Source organism: Solanum tuberosum, unplaced genomic scaffold, assembly GCF_000226075.1.
Source record: "Solanum tuberosum cultivar DM 1-3 516 R44 unplaced genomic scaffold, SolTub_3.0 scf00014, whole genome shotgun sequence".
In the NCBI taxonomy this organism is placed as follows: Eukaryota; Viridiplantae; Streptophyta; class Magnoliopsida; order Solanales; family Solanaceae; genus Solanum; species Solanum tuberosum.
In genome coordinates, this window is record NW_006238939.1 from 2541938 (window position 1) to 2560366 (window position 18429).

The 18429-nt window shown below is 39.2% G+C and overlaps 1 protein-coding gene across 1 annotated transcript; it reads left to right on the forward strand.

Annotated features, from left to right (window-relative positions):
- Positions 1 to 11745: 11745 nt before the first annotated feature.
- On the forward strand, positions 11746 to 13893 carry LOC107062840 (uncharacterized). The gene is made up of 3 exons (XM_015313975.1): positions 11746 to 12107; positions 12720 to 12868; positions 13307 to 13893. Exons 1-3 carry the CDS (start codon positions 11746 to 11748, stop codon positions 13891 to 13893), a joined length of 1098 nt encoding a protein of 365 aa, XP_015169461.1.
- The last annotated feature ends 4536 nt before the right edge of the window (positions 13894 to 18429 follow it).

Below are 18429 nucleotides of genomic sequence, written 5' to 3' on the forward strand. Positions count from 1 at the left end.
ACAATTAACATTGAGCACATATATAGGGAAGGGACTTCATTAGCTTACTATCTAGCTAATCATGCATTTGAGGTGGAAGGACGACAACTATATAATACATTTCGAGAGTTACCATCACAGGGGAGGAAAGTTCTCAATTTGGACAAACTGGAAGTACCAAATTTGAGAATCAAGAGCAAGATAATCAGGTGAATAATTATTTTATAATTCATGAGCAGATACAAGTTCATTTCAAGAAGAAATCAACAAAAGATCAACTATAGAAAAGTCACAACACATGCTACATTCTATTATAACAGGAAATAGACCTAAAATAATGTCAAAACAATAGCACTTTTGATAATTTAATGGAGCAAAAAAGAAGAGGTACTTCAACAATTAGAAGAAATACAGTAAAGGAGAAAAGAGGAAAATCCAGAAGTATGATGATGATATCCAAGAAATTATCCACCCATGGAACTTCACAACAGCTTATATACATCATTAAACCGGAAAGAATCCAACGGAGAAATGCAAAAAAAAAAAAAGGGAACACTTACAAGTTACAGCCATGGCTATAGCTCAAGCGACCATGGCAGACTCAGTCGGAGGCAGGAAGTGCTGACTGGAGTAGATGGTGCAGTGCTCTGGATGGTGATGATTAGCAGAGACGATCACTTTTTGAACCAGCAGCAAATTTTAGTACCAATCAGTAGCAAATTTTAGTTTATTCCATTTTCATGTCAATTTATCTCTTGTTTCCTGTTGCTCTAATGTAAATCTTCAACAATAATGAAAGTGAATTTTTGACATCCTACTCAAGTGAGAGGTGAAATCAATAAAGACATCATCAATACAGGGTATTCAAACCCAATTGAATAACTCATGGACAAGAAATACAACATCAATGTCAAATTAAATATGGTCTAGAGCAGTCAATTTCACCATAACTCTAACAAAACATTAAACCCACAATAGCTACAACTTAATGGGAAAAAAACCCACAATCAGAGAAATACATCAAATACACTAACCACACCCAAAGATTAAAGACAAAAGAAGAGATTCAAGAAGAAAACCTACAAAAGCTCAAACTTGTAGTTTCTTCAGCTATAACCAAATATTGAAGAAGAGACCCTCCAGCAGTTGAAGAAGAACATCTCCATTTCCTTAGATTTTACAAGAAAACATACAACCCTCCATTTCATTAGATTTCACAAGAAGTATGAAGAGAGAAATGGGTTTAGCTTCGAAGAAAAAATTGGGTTTATGTTTGCCCTAAAATGACAGACATGAAGAACTTACCATAAGATTAATATCCCTGCAAAGCTCCACAACTTATGTGTTCCATCGATCTGCTTTGTGTTCTGCTTCTGCTAAGCTCCACAAATGGATGAAAAATTGGGTCAAAGAGAAGAAGAGTGACAACTTTTCTGTGTTCTGCTTGTTGAAGAGAAGGGAAATGAACTTAGCAAATGTTTGCCTTGTTTGTATCGATATCTGATAAAGAGAAAAGTAAATTGTATTTACAAAATTAATTAAAAATAAAATAAAATGAAAAGCTTTTGGCGGATTCAGCCAAAATAAGAGAGGGAAATTATGGAGGGATTTAATAACCGTTCCAATAGAAAATATTCGCATTAAATGTTGCCATAGATGACTTTATGGCAACGATTACCATAACCGTTGCAATATGTAGGTCTATTGCAACTGTTTTCAAACAATGGCAACAAATTTTTTACTTAGCCGTATCAATAATATCCAATCCTTTTGGCAACGGCTCAAACCGTTGCAATAGACCCTCTATAGTAACGGTTTCTTTAGCGTTGCTAAAAAATCTGTTGCCGTAGGCCTAATTTCTAGTAGTGTCTACTTCTACATAAGAGTCATTTAGAGTTTACTGTGTCGCTTGAGGACAAACAACAAGTTTAAGTTGAGGGTGTTGATATACCGTGATTTTACGATATTTTTGATGCCTATCACTTAGAATTTGTGTGTGTATTTAGCTATTTTGGATTAGAACTGATATGTTGTATATAATGTTTGTATGAAATAGGCTTGGATGTGGTTGATGAAGATGCGAGCTGAAAAGATGCAGAAGTGACCACTCACGTACCGTAGGTCCAACCACGGGCCATGGATGGGAAATCGTAAGTCTTGGCCTGGAAGTTGAGTTCCCGTAACTCAAAAAATGTTGTGCCAGGACGGACCGTAGTCCAGTCCATGGACCGTGTGTTAGGCATCGTCGGTAGAACATCAGGGAAGTCTGACAAGTATGGAACAACAAAGCAAGACAATGGACCGTAGGTCGACCCACGCTCCGTCCTGCACGTCTGTCATTGATGATCTGAGAGTTGATGTTTCCAGTACCTCATGAAAGTTTCTAAGTGTTGATCCAGGAAGGGGACCTACGGACCATAGGTCGACCCACAGTTCGTAGGTTGAAGCGTCGTTTGGAACTGCGTCCTGCCAGTTATTTCCTTATTTTGTTTCCTATTTTATTTGGGAGTTGTTTTATATAAATAGGAGTTATAAACCTCATTTTTAGAGGTTAGACATTATTGTAAAATCTTAGTTTTTGGTGTTTTCGGAATTAGCCTGCACACTATAGCAATTTGATTTTTGGAATTAGTTTGATATAATTTTCACTTAGAATTTCAATTTAAGATTTGTGTTTTCATCTATTCAACTTGTAAGTTCATGAATTCTTCTTATCTAATTATGAATTGGGAATTCTCAAGCATGACTAGATATGATGGAAGATGAGGATCCTCAAAAACATGAAGAGAGCCAAGATGTGGAGGAACAAGATTCACCTATTCGACAAAGCCTTACTAAAGAACCACATGAGGAAGAAAAGCAACAAGTTCAAGTTCCAAAAGTCATGCACCCTTTACCCAAGATACCTCCACCATTTCCCCAACGTTTGAAAAAGAAAAATGAAGATGAGAAGTTCAAAAAAAAAATTGTCAGTATGCAAGAGCTTATCAATTAACATTCCTCTGGTAGAAGCATTGTTGGAAATGCCGGGATATGCTAAATTCATGAAAGAACTTGTTACAAGGAAAAGCAGCTTGGACTATGAAACGATTGAGGTGCCCCATAGTTGCAGTGCAATTATGACAAATGATTCAATCACTAAGAGAGAAGATCCTGGGGCATTCACTATCCCTTGCACAATTGGCATGCTCCAATTCTCTAATGCCTTGTGCGATTTAGGAGCAAGCATCAACTTGATGCCCTATGCAATATACAAACAACTTGGTTTGGGTGAACCAAAGGCAACCACAATGAGACTCCTTATGGATGATCGATCAATCAAGCACCCAGTGGGGATACTCTATGACATATTGGTAAAAGTGGATAGGTTCATATTTTCGGCTGATTTTGTGATTCTAGATTGTGAAATCAATGCTAAAATCCCCATTATTTTGGGAAGGCCATTCTTAGCTACCGGAAGAACATTGGTGGATGTTGAAAGCGGGAAATTGAAGTTCCGTGTGAACAATGATGAGGTGACCTTCAATATCTGTAAATTCATGAAGCAACAAACTAATATCCATGTGGTGTCTACTGAGGATGTGATAGATGAGGCAGTGGCAAGTGTGAGTCATTTAATGCGCAAGGATGAACCCCTTGAATCTGTACTTGCCAATTATGATGATTCCGAAGTTCATGGTTACGAGGAAGTGGTAGCTGCTTTATCAGGAATAAGAGAAGTTTCAAGGAATCCAATCAAGTTGGATATTGACTTGAAAAACAGAGGAAGTCTACCTGCAAACCCATCGACAGAAGAACCACCAAATCTGGAGTTAAAAGCCCTACCCTCTCATCTCAAATATGCCTTCTTAGGAGCCAATAATACTTTGCCGGTATCTATCGCCGTCAACCTTCTTGAAAAATAGGTGAAATTGCTCATTGAAGTACTGTGGAAGCATATAAAAGCTATTGGATGGACAATAGCCGATATAGTAGGAATTCTTCTTGGCATCTGTACTCACAAGATTCAGCTCGACAGTGAATGTAAACCTAGTGTGGAACATCAACAGAGATTGAACCATCCAATGCAAGAGGTGGTAAAAAAGGAGATCATCAAGTGGCTAGATGCGGGAGTGATCTACCCTATTACAGATAGCAAGTGGGTAAGTCCGGTGCAATGTGTACCGAAAAAAGGGGTATAACCGCAGTCCCAAATACAAAAGGAGAACTTGTTCCAACAAGACCAGTGACTGGGTGGAGAGTATGCATGGACTACCGAAAGATTAACTTATGGACCGAGAAAGATCATTTTCCAATGCATTTTATTGATCAGATGCTTGACCGGTTATCAAAATTAGGGTGGTGTTGTTTTCTGGATGGATACTCCGGTTACAATCAAATCTCTATTGCGCCGGGAGATCAAGAGAAAACCACTTTTACTTGCCCTTATGGAACATTCACATTCAAAAGGATGCCATTCGGGCTATGTAATCCCCCGTCAACATTTCAGCATTGTATGCTGTCTATTTTTGCAGATATGGTCCAAGAATCTAAGGAAGTTTTTATGGATGACTTCTCAGTCGTATGGGATACATTCGAAGAGTGCTTGACTCACTTAGGAGAGGTACTCCAAAGATGCGTGGAAACGAATCTAGTTTTGAACTGGGAGAAATGTCACTTTATGGTAAAAGAAGGTTTGGTTCTTGGGCATAAGGTGTCACAAAAGGGGCTGGAAGTTGACATGGCAAAAATTAAGGTCATTGAGAAATTACCCCGCCGATTTCAGTAAAGGGTTTTCGCAACTTCTTGGGACATGCAGGATTTTACAAAAGGTTCATTAAAGACTTCTCAAAGATTGCATTCTCATTATGCAAACTCTTAGATAAGAAAGTGAAATTCCACTTTAATGATGCTTGCGTGGCTGCATTTCAGTGTTTGGAAGAGAAACTGACATCCACTCCGATTATCATCAGCCCTAACTAGTCCGAATCTTTTGAGCTAATGTGTTATGCTAGCGGTATGGCACATGGGGTTGTGTTAGGGTAAAAGCGCAACAAATTATTTTACCCAATCTACTACGCAAGAAAGACTCTAAATAGTGCCCAACAAAATTATATAGACACCGAACAAGAATAGCTTGCAGTAGTATATGAATTTAAAAAATTCAGGGCATACTTGATGGGCACCAAAGTAGTCGTACACACTGATCATGCTGCACTCCGGTACTTGATGGCAAAGAAAGATGCAAAACCACGATTGATTAGGTGGGTACTACTATTGCAAGAATTTGATCTCGAGGTAAAAGATCGAAAAGGATGAGAAAATGAAGTGGCTGATCATTCATCAAGGCTGGAAGCAAGGGCGAAAGTTGAGCATGAGGTTGAAATAGACGATTCTTTCCCCAATGAACGGGTGTTTGCAATATCCCTTAAGCATACACCATGGTATGCAGATTTTACAAATTACATTGTGTTCGGGTTGATGCCAAATGAGTTGACGTTTTACCAACATAAAAGATTCCTGTTCGATGTTAAAAATTACTTTTCGGATGAGCCATACTTGTTCTGAGAGTGTGCTGATCATGTCATTAGAAGGTATGTTCCAGAAGAAGAAGCGGTAGAAATTCTCCATGCTTGCAATAAATTTCCAGTAGGAGGTCACCATTGGGTGTTCGCACCGCCGCTAAAGTTCGCTAGAGTTGATACTACTAGCCGTTTTTATCATATTTTGCAGGAAAGATATTTAGGCGCGGAAGTAAAGAGACAACTGAAAAAATGCAGAAAATGACATCTATGGAGGTGATCTACGGACCATAGGTCCATTGACGCTCCGTAGATGGTGACCGTAGATCAGCATGCAAGGAATGGACAACAAATCAGGGAAATCTAACCAAGTGTGAAACCACAATGATCATTGACGGTCCGTAGATTGATCTACGGACCGTACTGCTGATCCGTAGAATGATACTGCGAGGGTTCCAGTACCTGATGTTTGAAGATTCTAAGTGTGGAGCAACGAAGAAGGATTGACAGATCATAGATCGATCAATGGTCCGTACTGGAGTTTTGTCGTTTGCAGCTGATTTTTTGGAAGCTGAAATATTTTCTAAGTCCTTGCTGACGGAAGGGACTCACGAACGGTAGATCCATTTACGGTCCATGAATCAGTCTCGTGGAATGAAGACGCGTGCCTGAAAAAACTTACCTTATTTTGTTTCCCTTTTAATTTAGGACTTGTTTTCTATAAATAGGGCATGTAAACCTCATATTTGGGGGTTAGACTTTATTACTTTTATTCTAGTTCTTGACTTGGGAGATTAACTTGCAACTTTAGCAATTCTTAATTTCCTAAGTTCATTTTAAATATTTTGGGGTTGAAATTAAAGTTGAATTTTTGGGTTTATTATTCTTCTTACGTAAGTTCATAATTCTTTCATCTAAAATAATGAATTGTGTTCATATGATTATGGGTAACTAAACCCCACAACTAGGGGTGTGGGAACCATGATCGATTAACAAAGTATGAATAGTAACTAAGTAATTCTTGAATAGTGTTGTTGCATGCATTGATATTCTTTCGTTTAGAAGTCTTTTTAACGAGTGCATGCGTTAGAACTCGCCTTGTTTCTACTTGCCGGACCAAGGAGGTAATCAACAAAAAAAGAATTATCAACATATATTTAGTGTGATACTATCTAATAGGCTAGTGTCGATTGGTGCGAAGTAATTACTAAGACAAACATCGATGTGATGTCTAATATGAGGTAAAGGTAAAGGTTAGTAAATTATACACACGTAGCTGGACCAAATTGTGGGGTGAAATTCTCTAGATGCCGGACTAAGGATTTAGAGATACCTAACTTATCACTTTTCATGTAGTACACTAGGAAAGGATTGCTATTACTAGAATTACTGTGTGGGGAACACGTATACCCTAGTTAATTCTCTCATCTTGATAACAATCAAAATTGACTTTTGTTTACTGATTACTTATTGAATTCTTACAAATTATTTCACAAATCCCCCCCTCCTCTTTAATTACTTATTTCTGGAAGTAATTTGACTAAATGAACATAATTTATGGTTAAAGTTAAGTCTAAACCATTTTCCTCGTGGGATCGACCCCAACCTACGAGTTGGGTTCTGTACTTGATATCGATCGCTTATGCTTCTTTAGGGAGGTATAATTTGAGCGTATAAAATTTTGGCGCCGCTGCCGGGGAATTTTGCTTTTAGATTTATTTTAACTACATTATTGAACTTTAGTCAAATATTTCCTAATTTTACTTTTTCGTTTTGTTTTTGTCTCTCTCAGGTTCTGTCTCTAGTGTATGCCAAGTACACGGAGCCAGGGTGAACCGCTTACTCCTTACGATCCAGAGTTGAACCGAACTTTGCGAAGAATGAACAATCAAGGATTTCAAGTTAATCCTATCGGAGGCAATCTAGGTGATGAAGTTGAGTTGCAACCTTCGAGGGTAGTTGGTGGGGAAAATCAGGTTCCAGCTGACAATCAATTGGGAGATGCATTAAGGGTGCAGGGTCCACCAGGCCCACGACTGCATGTTAACTATAGGGGCAACGTTAATATTGTTGACTCTGATGGACATCTTGTCCTACCCCCTTTACCTTCGGGGCACACATTTGTAGTGACCAGTAGCTTGATGCAGATGCTTACAGTGAGGGGCTTATTCTCGGGATCACCATTGGAGGACCCACATGCTCACATAGCCAAGCTAAGGGTGGTTTGCAAAATGTGTATAGGTCGACTATACTTGGATATGGATGTCATCGGATTGCGAGTGTTCCCTCTATCACTGACAGACGATGCTGCTTTATGGTTCATTGAGCTCCCTTATAACTCAATCTATACATGGGACCAACTAAATGATGTGTTCTTATCAAGAAATTATCCAGTGTCCAAGAAGCTCAATCACAAAGATAAGGTCAAAATTTTGTGGCATTACCTGGAGAGTCTGTGAGTAACTCTTGGGACAGATTCAGTGCCTTCGTAAAAGTGCCTTTGTTAGAAGTGTCCCAAATCACCGTATTGATGATGAGTCACTGACGGAATATTTCTATCGAGGACAGGATGATAACAATAAAGCAGTACTTGACACTATTGCCGGAGGTTCATATGGTGATTGTACATATGCACAGATTTCTGAAAAATTGGAGAGGATCTCTTGCAACAATAAAGCATGGAGCACTAGGAGGTCAGATACTGGGAGGAACACATTTGCCGTTCATAATACCACTGTCAATTCTGCAGATGACATTCGTGAGGAGATGGCCCAGATAAGGACAGAGTTGGGATTGGTATTGAAGCATGTGAGCGGAGGAGCAGAAAAGGTAAATGCTGTAAATTACTTAACTAGAACTCCACCACCAGTTGAAGGTGTTACCATGAAGAGGAACTTATGCGGTGAATGATCAGACGGGGGGTTTCCGACCAAGCGCCATTGATGATGAGTCACTGAAGGAATATTTCTATCAAGGTCAGGATGACAATAATAAATCAGTGCTTGATACTATTGCTGGAGGTTCACATGATGAGTGAACATACGCACAAATTGTAGAAAAATTGGAGAAGATCTCTTGTTACAATAAAGCATGGAGCACTAGGAGGTCGGATACTGGGAGAAACACATTTACCATTCATGCTACAAACAACCAATCTGCGGATGAGATTCGTGAGGAGATGGCTCAGATGAGGACCTAGTTAGGGATGGTATTAAAGCATGTTAGCAGAGGTGAGGAAAAGGTAAATCTTGTGAACTACTTCACTAGAACTCCACCACCAGTTGAAGGTGTTACCATGAAGAGGAACTTATGCGGTGAATGATCAGACGGGGGGTTTCCGACCAAGCGCCCAAGGATCCAACACGGAAAATTGGCACCGAGGTCAAGGAAACCAAGGTCGGAACTATGGCAATTACAACCGAGAGGGTCAATATGTCCGGGAGAGGAACTTCCATCGCGACAAGAACTACAATCGGAACAACTATGGAAATAGAAATGATCAGGTTGGACCTTATGTTCCCCCTCAAAATTGGGAATCTGGTACTAGGGAAGTTGGAGGCAATATGGCGCGTATTGAAGATATGACGTAGAAGATGATAAGAAGGTTTGATGCAACTGATGAGAATGTGAAGGAGATGAGAAACGACTTATCTGGTATTGGTCAAAAGGTTGATGCCCATGCAGTGTCAATAAAGCATATAGAGCAGCAGATGACTCAGTTGTCTACTATAGTGAACCCACATCAACCTGACACTCTTCCTAGCAACACCATCCAAAATCCAAAGAATGATGGTCATTGTATGGCAGTTACTACTCGAAAGGGTAAGCAAACCATAGATCCACCTATGCCGTTAATGGTGGATGGTGAGATTAGAAAAGAAGTTGATGTGGTAGAAGTTAGAGAAGAGTCTCAGAATGCGACAGAGAAAGAAACGGAGATATCTCAGAAAGTGGTCCCCATACCGAGACCTCCACCACCTTTTCCATAGAGGTTAGCGAAGAAGACTGAAGATGGTAAATACCACAGGTTTATTACTATTTTGAAGCAACTTCCCATCAACGTTCCTTTCATAGAAGCTTTGGAGCAAATGCCTGGGTACACAAAGTTTATGAAAGATATGGTGACAAAGAAAAGGGCTGTGAGTTTTGAAGATGATGATAGATTGCAACATTGTAGCGCTATTCCTACAAGGTCTCTTGTTCAGAAGAAGGAAGACCCTGGTGCTTTCACGATCCCATGTACTATAGGGTTGTTACACTTTGCTAAGGCATTGTGTGATCTTGGTTCTAGCGTCAATCTCATGCCATTTTCTATATTTAATAAGTTGGGTTTTGGGGATCCAAAGCCTACTACGATGCGGTTACTTATGGCCGATCGAACCGTTAAAAAGCCCATTGGTGTAGTCTATGATGTTCTAGTAAAAGTGGAGTCGTTCATCTTTCCGGCAGATTTTGTGATTCTTGACTGTGAGGTTAATTTTGAGGTTTCTATCTCAAGAATCCATATGGTGTCACTTATTTCCATTATCATTGACTGGGGGAGCCATGAAATGGTTGGTTGAGCGCCCAAGCAATTCCATCAAATCATGGGAGGAGCTGGTTATGATATTTCACGAAAGATTCTTTCCTCCATCAAGAATGATAAAACTGAGAGACGATATTCAGAATTTCAAGCAACAGGAGGGTGAACCAATTCACGAGTCATGGACAAGGTTCAAGAGGTCTTTGCGTAAGTGCCCAACGGCTGCCAGGTGAATTGCTGCTCTAATACTTTTACCGTAGTCTGGACTCAGTTAATAAAGAGATAGCTGACAAATTGGTGCAAGGAGGAATAATGTTACAATCATTTGAAGTAGCCTCATTTCTCCTAGATGGTATAACTAAAGTAAACCAAGTATGGTATACCAAATATGATCAAGTTTCCCCATTATTTTTCTGATTAACGTAAGAACATATTGAAAAAGAAAGGGAAAGGGACGAAAACATCAAGAAGATGTTATCTCAAATGGAAATCCTGCAATAGCACATGAAAGGGACACATGGAGTATTTCGAGTTGAGGATGGTTTTTCTTCCGGTTACTCAGGCCCGGGGGAAAATCAAGGTTGGAACTCCAAAAGATACGAGGAGGGTTTCCACCCACGCTATCAACCGTGGGGTGGGAATCAAGGTTGGAACTATTATAGGGATGAAGAACCAAGGAAATATTGGCAAGATTGGGCTGAGCAGGATGATCAGGAAGAGGACCATAGTCACTTGAGTGAAAGCCCGAAATCTAAAGGGAGTGCAAGTAATCCTCGGATAAATGATAAGATGACTTTTCATCATTGAAAGTAAACTAAATTCCGATGTTGATGCCATCAAAATGCTGGAAGGGAAGTTGAGTCTATTATCAGCTCAATTAACATCCAAAACACCAATGGACTATATTGAAAGAGAGCTGGTTGTAGTTACCCGCAGCGGTAAGGTGGCAATAGGGGATATGATGTAAGATGAGGATCCTCAAAAAAATGAAGAGAGCCAAGATGTGGAGGAATAAGATTCACCTATTCGACAAAGCCTTACTAAAGAACCACATGAGGAAGCAAAGCAACAAGTTCAAGTTCCAAAAGTCAAGCACCCTTTACCCAAGATACCTCCACCATTTCCCCAACGTTTGTAAAGGAAGAATGAAGATGAGAAGTTAAACAAAAATTGTCAGTATGCAAGAGCTTATCAATTAAAATTCCTCTGGTAGAAACATTGTTGGAAATGCCGGGATATGCCAAATTCGTGAAGTAATTTGTTACAAAGAAAAGCAGTTTGGACTATGAAACAATTGAGGTGCCCCATAGTTGCAGTGCAATTATGACAAATGATTCAATCACTAAGAGAGAAGATCCTAGGGCATTCACTATCCCTTGCACAATTGGCATGCTCCAATTCGTTAAAGCCTTGTGTGATTTAGGAGAAAGCAGCAACTTGATGCCCAATGCAATATACAAACAACTTGGTTTGGGTGAACGAAAGGCAACCACAATGAAACTCCTTATGGCTGATCGATCAATCAAGCACCCTATGGAGATACTCTAAGACATACTGGTAAAAGTGGATAGGTTCATGTTTCCGGCATATTTTATGATTCTAGATGGTTAAATCGATGCTGAAATCCCCATTATATTAGGAAGGACATTCTGAGCTACCGGAAGAGCATTGGTGGATGTTGAAAGCGGGAAATTGAAATTCCACGTGAACAATGATGAGGGGTCGTTCAATATTTGTAAATCCATGAAGCAACCAAGTAATATCCATGTGGTGTCTACTAAGGATGTGATAGATGAGGCAGTGGCAAGTGTGAGTCATTTAATGAGAAAGGATGAACCCCTTGAATCTGTACTTGCCAATTATTATGAATCCAAAGTTCAGGGCTACGAGAAAGTGGTAGCTGTTTTATCAGGATTAGGAGCGTATTCAAGGAATCCAATCAAGTTGGATATCGACCTGAAAAATAGAGTAAGTCCCCCTGCAAAGCCATCGACAGAAAAACCACCAAATCTGGAGTTAAAAGCCCTACCTTCTAATCTCAAATATGCCTTCTTAGGAGCTAATAATACTTTGCCAGTAATTATCGCCACCAATCTGCTTGAAAAGTAGGTGAAATTGCTCATTGAAGTACTGCGGAAGAATATAAAAGCTATTGGATGGATAATAACCGATATAGTAGAAATTCCTCCTGGCATTTGTACTCACAGGATTCGGCTCGATAGTGAATGTAAACCTAGTGTGGAACATCAATGGAGATTGAACTATCCAATGCAAGAGGTGGTAAAAAAGAAGATCATCAAGTGGATAGATGCGGAAGTAATCTACCCTATTGTAGATAGTAAGTGGGTAAGTCTGGTGGAATGTGTACCGAAAAAAGGGGGTATAACTGTAGTCCAAGTACAAAAGGAGAACTTGTGCCAAAAAGACTAGTGACTGGGTGGATAGTATGCATAGACTACCGAAAGTTTAACTCATGGACCGAGAAAGATCATTTTCCAGTGCCTTTTATGGATCAGATGCTTGACCGATTATCAGAAGAGGGTGGTATTGTTTTTTGGATGGGTACTTCGGTTACAATCAAATCTCTATTGCGCCGGAAGATGAACAGAAAACCACTTTTACTTGCCCTGATGAAACATTTGCATTCAAAAGGATGTCATTCGGGCTATGTAATCCCCCATTAACATTTCAACGTTGTATGATGTCTATTTTTGCAGATATGGTCGAAGACTCTACAAAGGTGGTCATGGACGACTTCTCAGTCGTTGGGGATACATTCAAAGAGTGTTTGACTCACTTAGGACAGGTACTCCAAAGATGCGTGGAAACGAATCTGGTTTTGAATTGGGAGAAATGTCACTTTGTGGTAAAAAAAAAAGGTATTGTTCTTGGGCATAAAGTGTGACAAAAGGGGCTGGAAGTTGACAAGGCGAAAATTGAGGTCATTGAGAAATTACCCCCACTAATTTCAGTAAAGGGTGTTCGCAGCTTCTTGGGACATGCAAGATTTTATGAAGGTTCATTAAAGATTTCTCAAAGATTGCACTCCCATTATGCAAACTCTTAGAGAAGGAAGTGAAATTCCACTTTAATGATGCTTGTGTGGCTGCATTTCAGTGTTTGAAAGAGAAACTAACATCCACTCTGATTATCATCAGCCCTAATTGGTCCGAATCTTTTGAGCTAATGTGTGATGCTAGCGGTATGGCACATGGGGTTATGTTGGGGAAAAAGCGCAACAAACTGTTTCACCCAATCTACTGAGCAAGCAAGACTCTAAATAGTGCCCAGCAAAATTATACAGTCACCGAACAAGAGTTGCTTGCAGTAGTCTATGCATTTGAAAAAATCAGGGAATACTTGTTGGGCACCAAAGTAGTCGTACACACTGATCATGCTACACTCCGGTACTTGATGGTAGAGAAAGATGCAAAACCACGATTGATTAGGTGGGTACTACTATTGCAAGAATTTGATTTCGAGGTAAAATACCGAAAAGGATGCGAAAATCAAGTGGCTGATCATTTATCAAGGCTGGAAGCAAGGGGGAATGTTGAGCATGAGGTTGACATAGCTGATTTGTTCCCCGATGACCGGGTGTTTGCAATATCCCTCAAGCATATGCCATGGTATGTAGATTTTGCAAATTACATTGTGTGCGGGCTGATGCCGGATGAGTTGACCTTTTTCCAACAAAAAAGATTCATGTTCGATTTTAAAAAGTACTTTTGGGACCAACCATACTGGTTCCGAAAGTTTGCTGATCATGTCATTAGAAGGTGTGTTCCGGAAGAAGAAGCGGTAGAAATTCTCCATGCTTGCCATACATCTCCAGTAGGAGGTCACTATGGTGGTGTTCGCACCACCATCACTCTACAAGGATGCACATGAGTTTGCAAAGAAATTCTCTATATGTCAGCAGCAAGGCAGAGTGTCTAGAAGACACAAATTACCTCTCACTCCTATTTTAGAGGTAGAACTATTCGATGTATGAGGGGTCGATTTCATGGCCCCATTTGTGAACACGTATGGAAATAAATATAATTATACGGGCAAACCTATGGGTGAAGCCATGCATTGTATTTATCTTTGTGAGTGTTACTATTAATTATGATTTCGGAGCTATAAATTGTTGAATTATTGTGTGTGAATATGGAATCACTCTTTGTGTGAGGGCATCTGAGTACCTTTGTTGAGCTTGAACTTGCATTTGAAGCAACTATTGTGAACTTGAGAATCTTTGATAATGGTGAGTCACAACTTGAATCTTTGAGTGCACAATTAATCCTTGCATGAGTTAGTTGAGTCTTTTTGTGTGCATTCTTGAATCTTGTGTAGCACTATTTGTGACATCTTTTTTGAACTGCTAAACTTGAGTTTTACTTGAGGACAAGCAAAGGTTTAAGTTGGGGGTGTTGATGAGTCCACGATTTGGACTCATGTAGACCTTTATTTGGGTAGATTTAGTGTCCTTAAATGCTTATTTGGTGCCAATAACTAATGTAAAATACCTGATTTTTAGGTATTTGGATTTAGGAACAAAGCATGGACACTAATGTGCAAAAAGGAACAAAGCGAGCTAAAGGAATGAAGAAATGAAGGCCTGGTGATTCCCGATGTTACTCGGCGAATCGCAAAGTTACCACTCTACCGTCAAAAGTTACAGAATGCTGGATATAAACTGCGTGTAACTTTGGCAAGCAGTAGTTCCATTCGGCGTGTTGCCAATCGGTTCGGCGAAGGATGACCAGGTTGCCAAAAATGCTGATGGAGATTCCAAAAAATGCTAATGGGTGAGATAAAAGGAGAATGGGCAATTCACGAAATCATCCAGCGATCCCGATCTGGATAGCATAAAATTATAGTAGCTGGACCTAGAAGAAGTGAAAAATCAAGGTGAGAGGAAGGACAATCGGCGAGACACCGAACGATCAGTAAAGCCCAACTTACCTTGCCGATTGGTCTTAAACAGTCACACATCAGAATTGTTTAAATTCATTTTTGCTAGAGAGAGAAAGAATGCAGAAAATGGAGGAACGCAAGTTGGAGAGTGAAAACACTACCATTGTGGATCTTAAGTGATTTTAGCAAGGTCTTTCATTGAAATTTTGCAAGAGAGAAGATTGTAGTTGATTTTAATTGTCAATTTTTGTTTCTACCTAGCTATAGAAAACATGGTAGATGTTAATTGTCATCTTTTTGCTATGATTGGCTAAAACCCTCTTCTTGGGGTTTTGACTATGTGACCAGTTGTTGAGTTATACTAAGTGGATGTCTTTGATTTGTGAAAAATGGCGCTAATTTGAAGTAGGTCTGATTTGCTGTTGCGTTTTGAGGTCGTCTTGCGTGATTAGTGTAACTAGTTCAGCGTTTTGTGCTTGCTCGAGAGAGAAGTGCAAAGCCAAAGTAGCAAGTTCAGCATCCTTAGTAGTGGGTCGCCATGATTTCAGCTTGGGAAAGTGAAACATGGAACCTATCATTTGTATCTAGCTTGAGAGAGTCGATTTGATGAGGACAAGGGCTGGGCATCTTCCATCTAGTGTTGAAGTTCGAAAGAATTCAACAAATATAAGGTAATTGTTCGAGAGAAAATTGCTTTACATATAGTCCTACCTACCCACGACAATTTATCCCAATGTGAGCATCAATGTTCATCCACTAAAGTGAATTCAATAATTGGTTGGTCAATTCCCCAAGTTTTACCTCATTATTAGATCATTTCCTGTCAAGTGTTGAATCAGAATGATAATTATAATCTGAAATTCGGAGTTTAAACCAAAAAGGTGCAGTAAGTGTTCAGTTGAAGAGATTGTTATCATACTTCTATAATTGAATTCGAAGGAAAAGCTACTCTTTGTGGGATCAACCCCAACTCATTTAGTTGGGTTGTTTACTGACTAGCGATCATTGACGCTTAGAACTGGATAAAGTGTCTTCTAAATGTTAATCACTGGAGATTGCTTATTCTTTTGGAATGGTTACTCAGTTCATGCAGTGTCTAAAAATCTCAAATCTAGATGCAACAAGGTGAATTCTTCGTTATGTGAAGGGCTCACTAGATTATGGTTTTATGTACAGAAGACATGAGAAATTCATGTTAAATGGATATATTAATGCAGATTTGGCTGGAGATACAAATGATGAAATTCAACTTTAGGATATTGTTTCAGTACTGGTTCAGCTATGGTTTCTTGGTGCAGCAAGAAACAACCAGTGGTAACATTATCGTAACATCCCTCCTTAGAAAGAGCTAAATTTAGAAAGAATTAATTTGGAAAGAGCCAAATCTGAAATTTTGACAAGTTGTTCTTAAGGTGTAAGTTTTTAGTCAACTTTGAATGACCATAACTTTTGGTACATGATTAGTTTGGTGGCCCATAAGATATCAAATGAAAGGTCTTGGAATCCTTCTTCCAATGCCACCGATTTTGCTAATTTTCGAGCTCATATGAGGGAGCTATACCGGTTTGAAGTCAGGATGTTGAATTAAAGAAATTTACCTAAAAATGTTTGGGGTATTTTAGTCTTTTCATTACCCAATCAGATTAAAATGTTTTTAGTAATATTTTGGGGTCAAATCTGATTTGGGTCAGTTTTACAAATTCTAAATTACGCTTAGTCTTTAAAAAGAGAAGAGAAAACAGGAAAAAAGAGGTAAAGGAAAAACGATCGAGGTTTCTTGCGAATCGAGGATTTATTTAACCAAATCGAGGTATGTAAGTTTTCATAGTTTTGGATTTTTTCACCCACATGCCAATCATGGTTTACAAATTCGAATTCGTCCACAAAGATTGAAATATTTCAGTTCTTGATGTGTGTTCTTGAAGTGTTGCTTTCGTTCTTGAATCAGGATGGGTTTGATGAGTTCTTGAGATAGATGTATGTGTTTGAGGGTTGTTTTTGAGTGGATTTTCTTGTACCTATATTGGGTAATTGAATCTAAGGGGAATTTGAGAAAGGAAATCAATTCTAGATGACTTAGGGTCTAAAAACAAAAAGAAAAATTCGTCGGATTGATCTGGGGAAGAGGTGGCGCGGCGCGCTCAAGATGTGCCAGTAGGTCTGGCGCGGCGCTCTCAAGATGTGCCAGCAGGTCTGGCGCGGCGCACCAGGATGGGGTCTATCAATTTTAGGTGCTGGCGCCTCACTCCAGTAGTGCGCTAGTGTTGTCTGGTTCCATCCTTTTTCCGTTGTTTGACCCTTCTAAGTTCTCTTATAGTGTACCTTCACTTCCTATGGATTCTAACTACTCTAAACTACATCTAAAAATCTAGAGATCATTCATAACATGAATCAGAAATCTTGAATTCATAATTCAAATTCAAGGAAAGAGTTAAGAGTCAAGTCTTGAGAGTTCTTCGAGTCATTTTAAGAAGTCTTTTACAAATATTTTAAAGTTGTTTTAATGCTTGAGCATTTGTTTTTGAGGAAGAGTAGAGTTGAGTTCATTTTCTTTAAATTGATATATGGGAACTAAGTATTCCCTAAAGAAATGTTTTTTCCATTTAAAAAAAGAGGAAACACCGATTTTCAAAAAGAGTTCATGAGTACTATCTCTTTTTAGAGAAACCTTTTGAGTAATAATCTCAGAGTTGAGGAAGAGGAAATGTTTTCTTTAAAACATAATGAGCTAAGTTATATTTTGGGAGTAGTATTGAACACCGATATGGGGGAGAGTTCTAACAACTCATGATGAGTCCACAAATTGGACTTATTTAGGGCTATATTTTGATAGAATTAGTGTCCTCAAATGCATATTTTGTCTCAATATCTGATAAAAACCCTTAAGTTTCAGGTATTTGGAGTTTGAGGAAAAGCATGGAACACTACTTAGGCAAGAAGGAACAAGGCAGACAGAAAAGAACGAAGAAATGAAGGCCTGAAGATTGCCGAGCCCAGTTGGCGAGTCGCCGATCGGCCTGGAGATCGCTTTTGTTCCAGTGTGTTGAGCCCTGAAGGGAAAGATTAAGTTGGCGCTGAAATGGAGCAGTCGGCGTGTCGCCAAGTAGTTCCGCGAAGCAATACAATATCGCCAAATGACTCAAAGCGCGAAGATGCTGAAGGCTAAATCAAAAAGGTGATGAAATCGACCAAAAGGCGGATCGCTGAGTGTATCGGCGATCCCGACTAACTGCGCCGAGTGATCCGCTGCAACACAAATTTTCAAACACTATAAATACTTCTTTAAATTTCTAGCTTATAATCCTTATCATTATTATTATTAGAACTTTTTACAGTTTGTTAGAGAGTCTAAGTTTTAGAGGGTTTTGGAGACTTTGTTCTAACACCTTGAAGATTCGAAGGGTTTCAACTCCAAGAAATTGGACTTGGGTCTTGAAGATTCTTCACTCGTGACATGTTTTAAGACTTAATTCTTCATACCCAGTTGATGGAAACTGATATTGGTATAAATTTTTATCTCTTTTA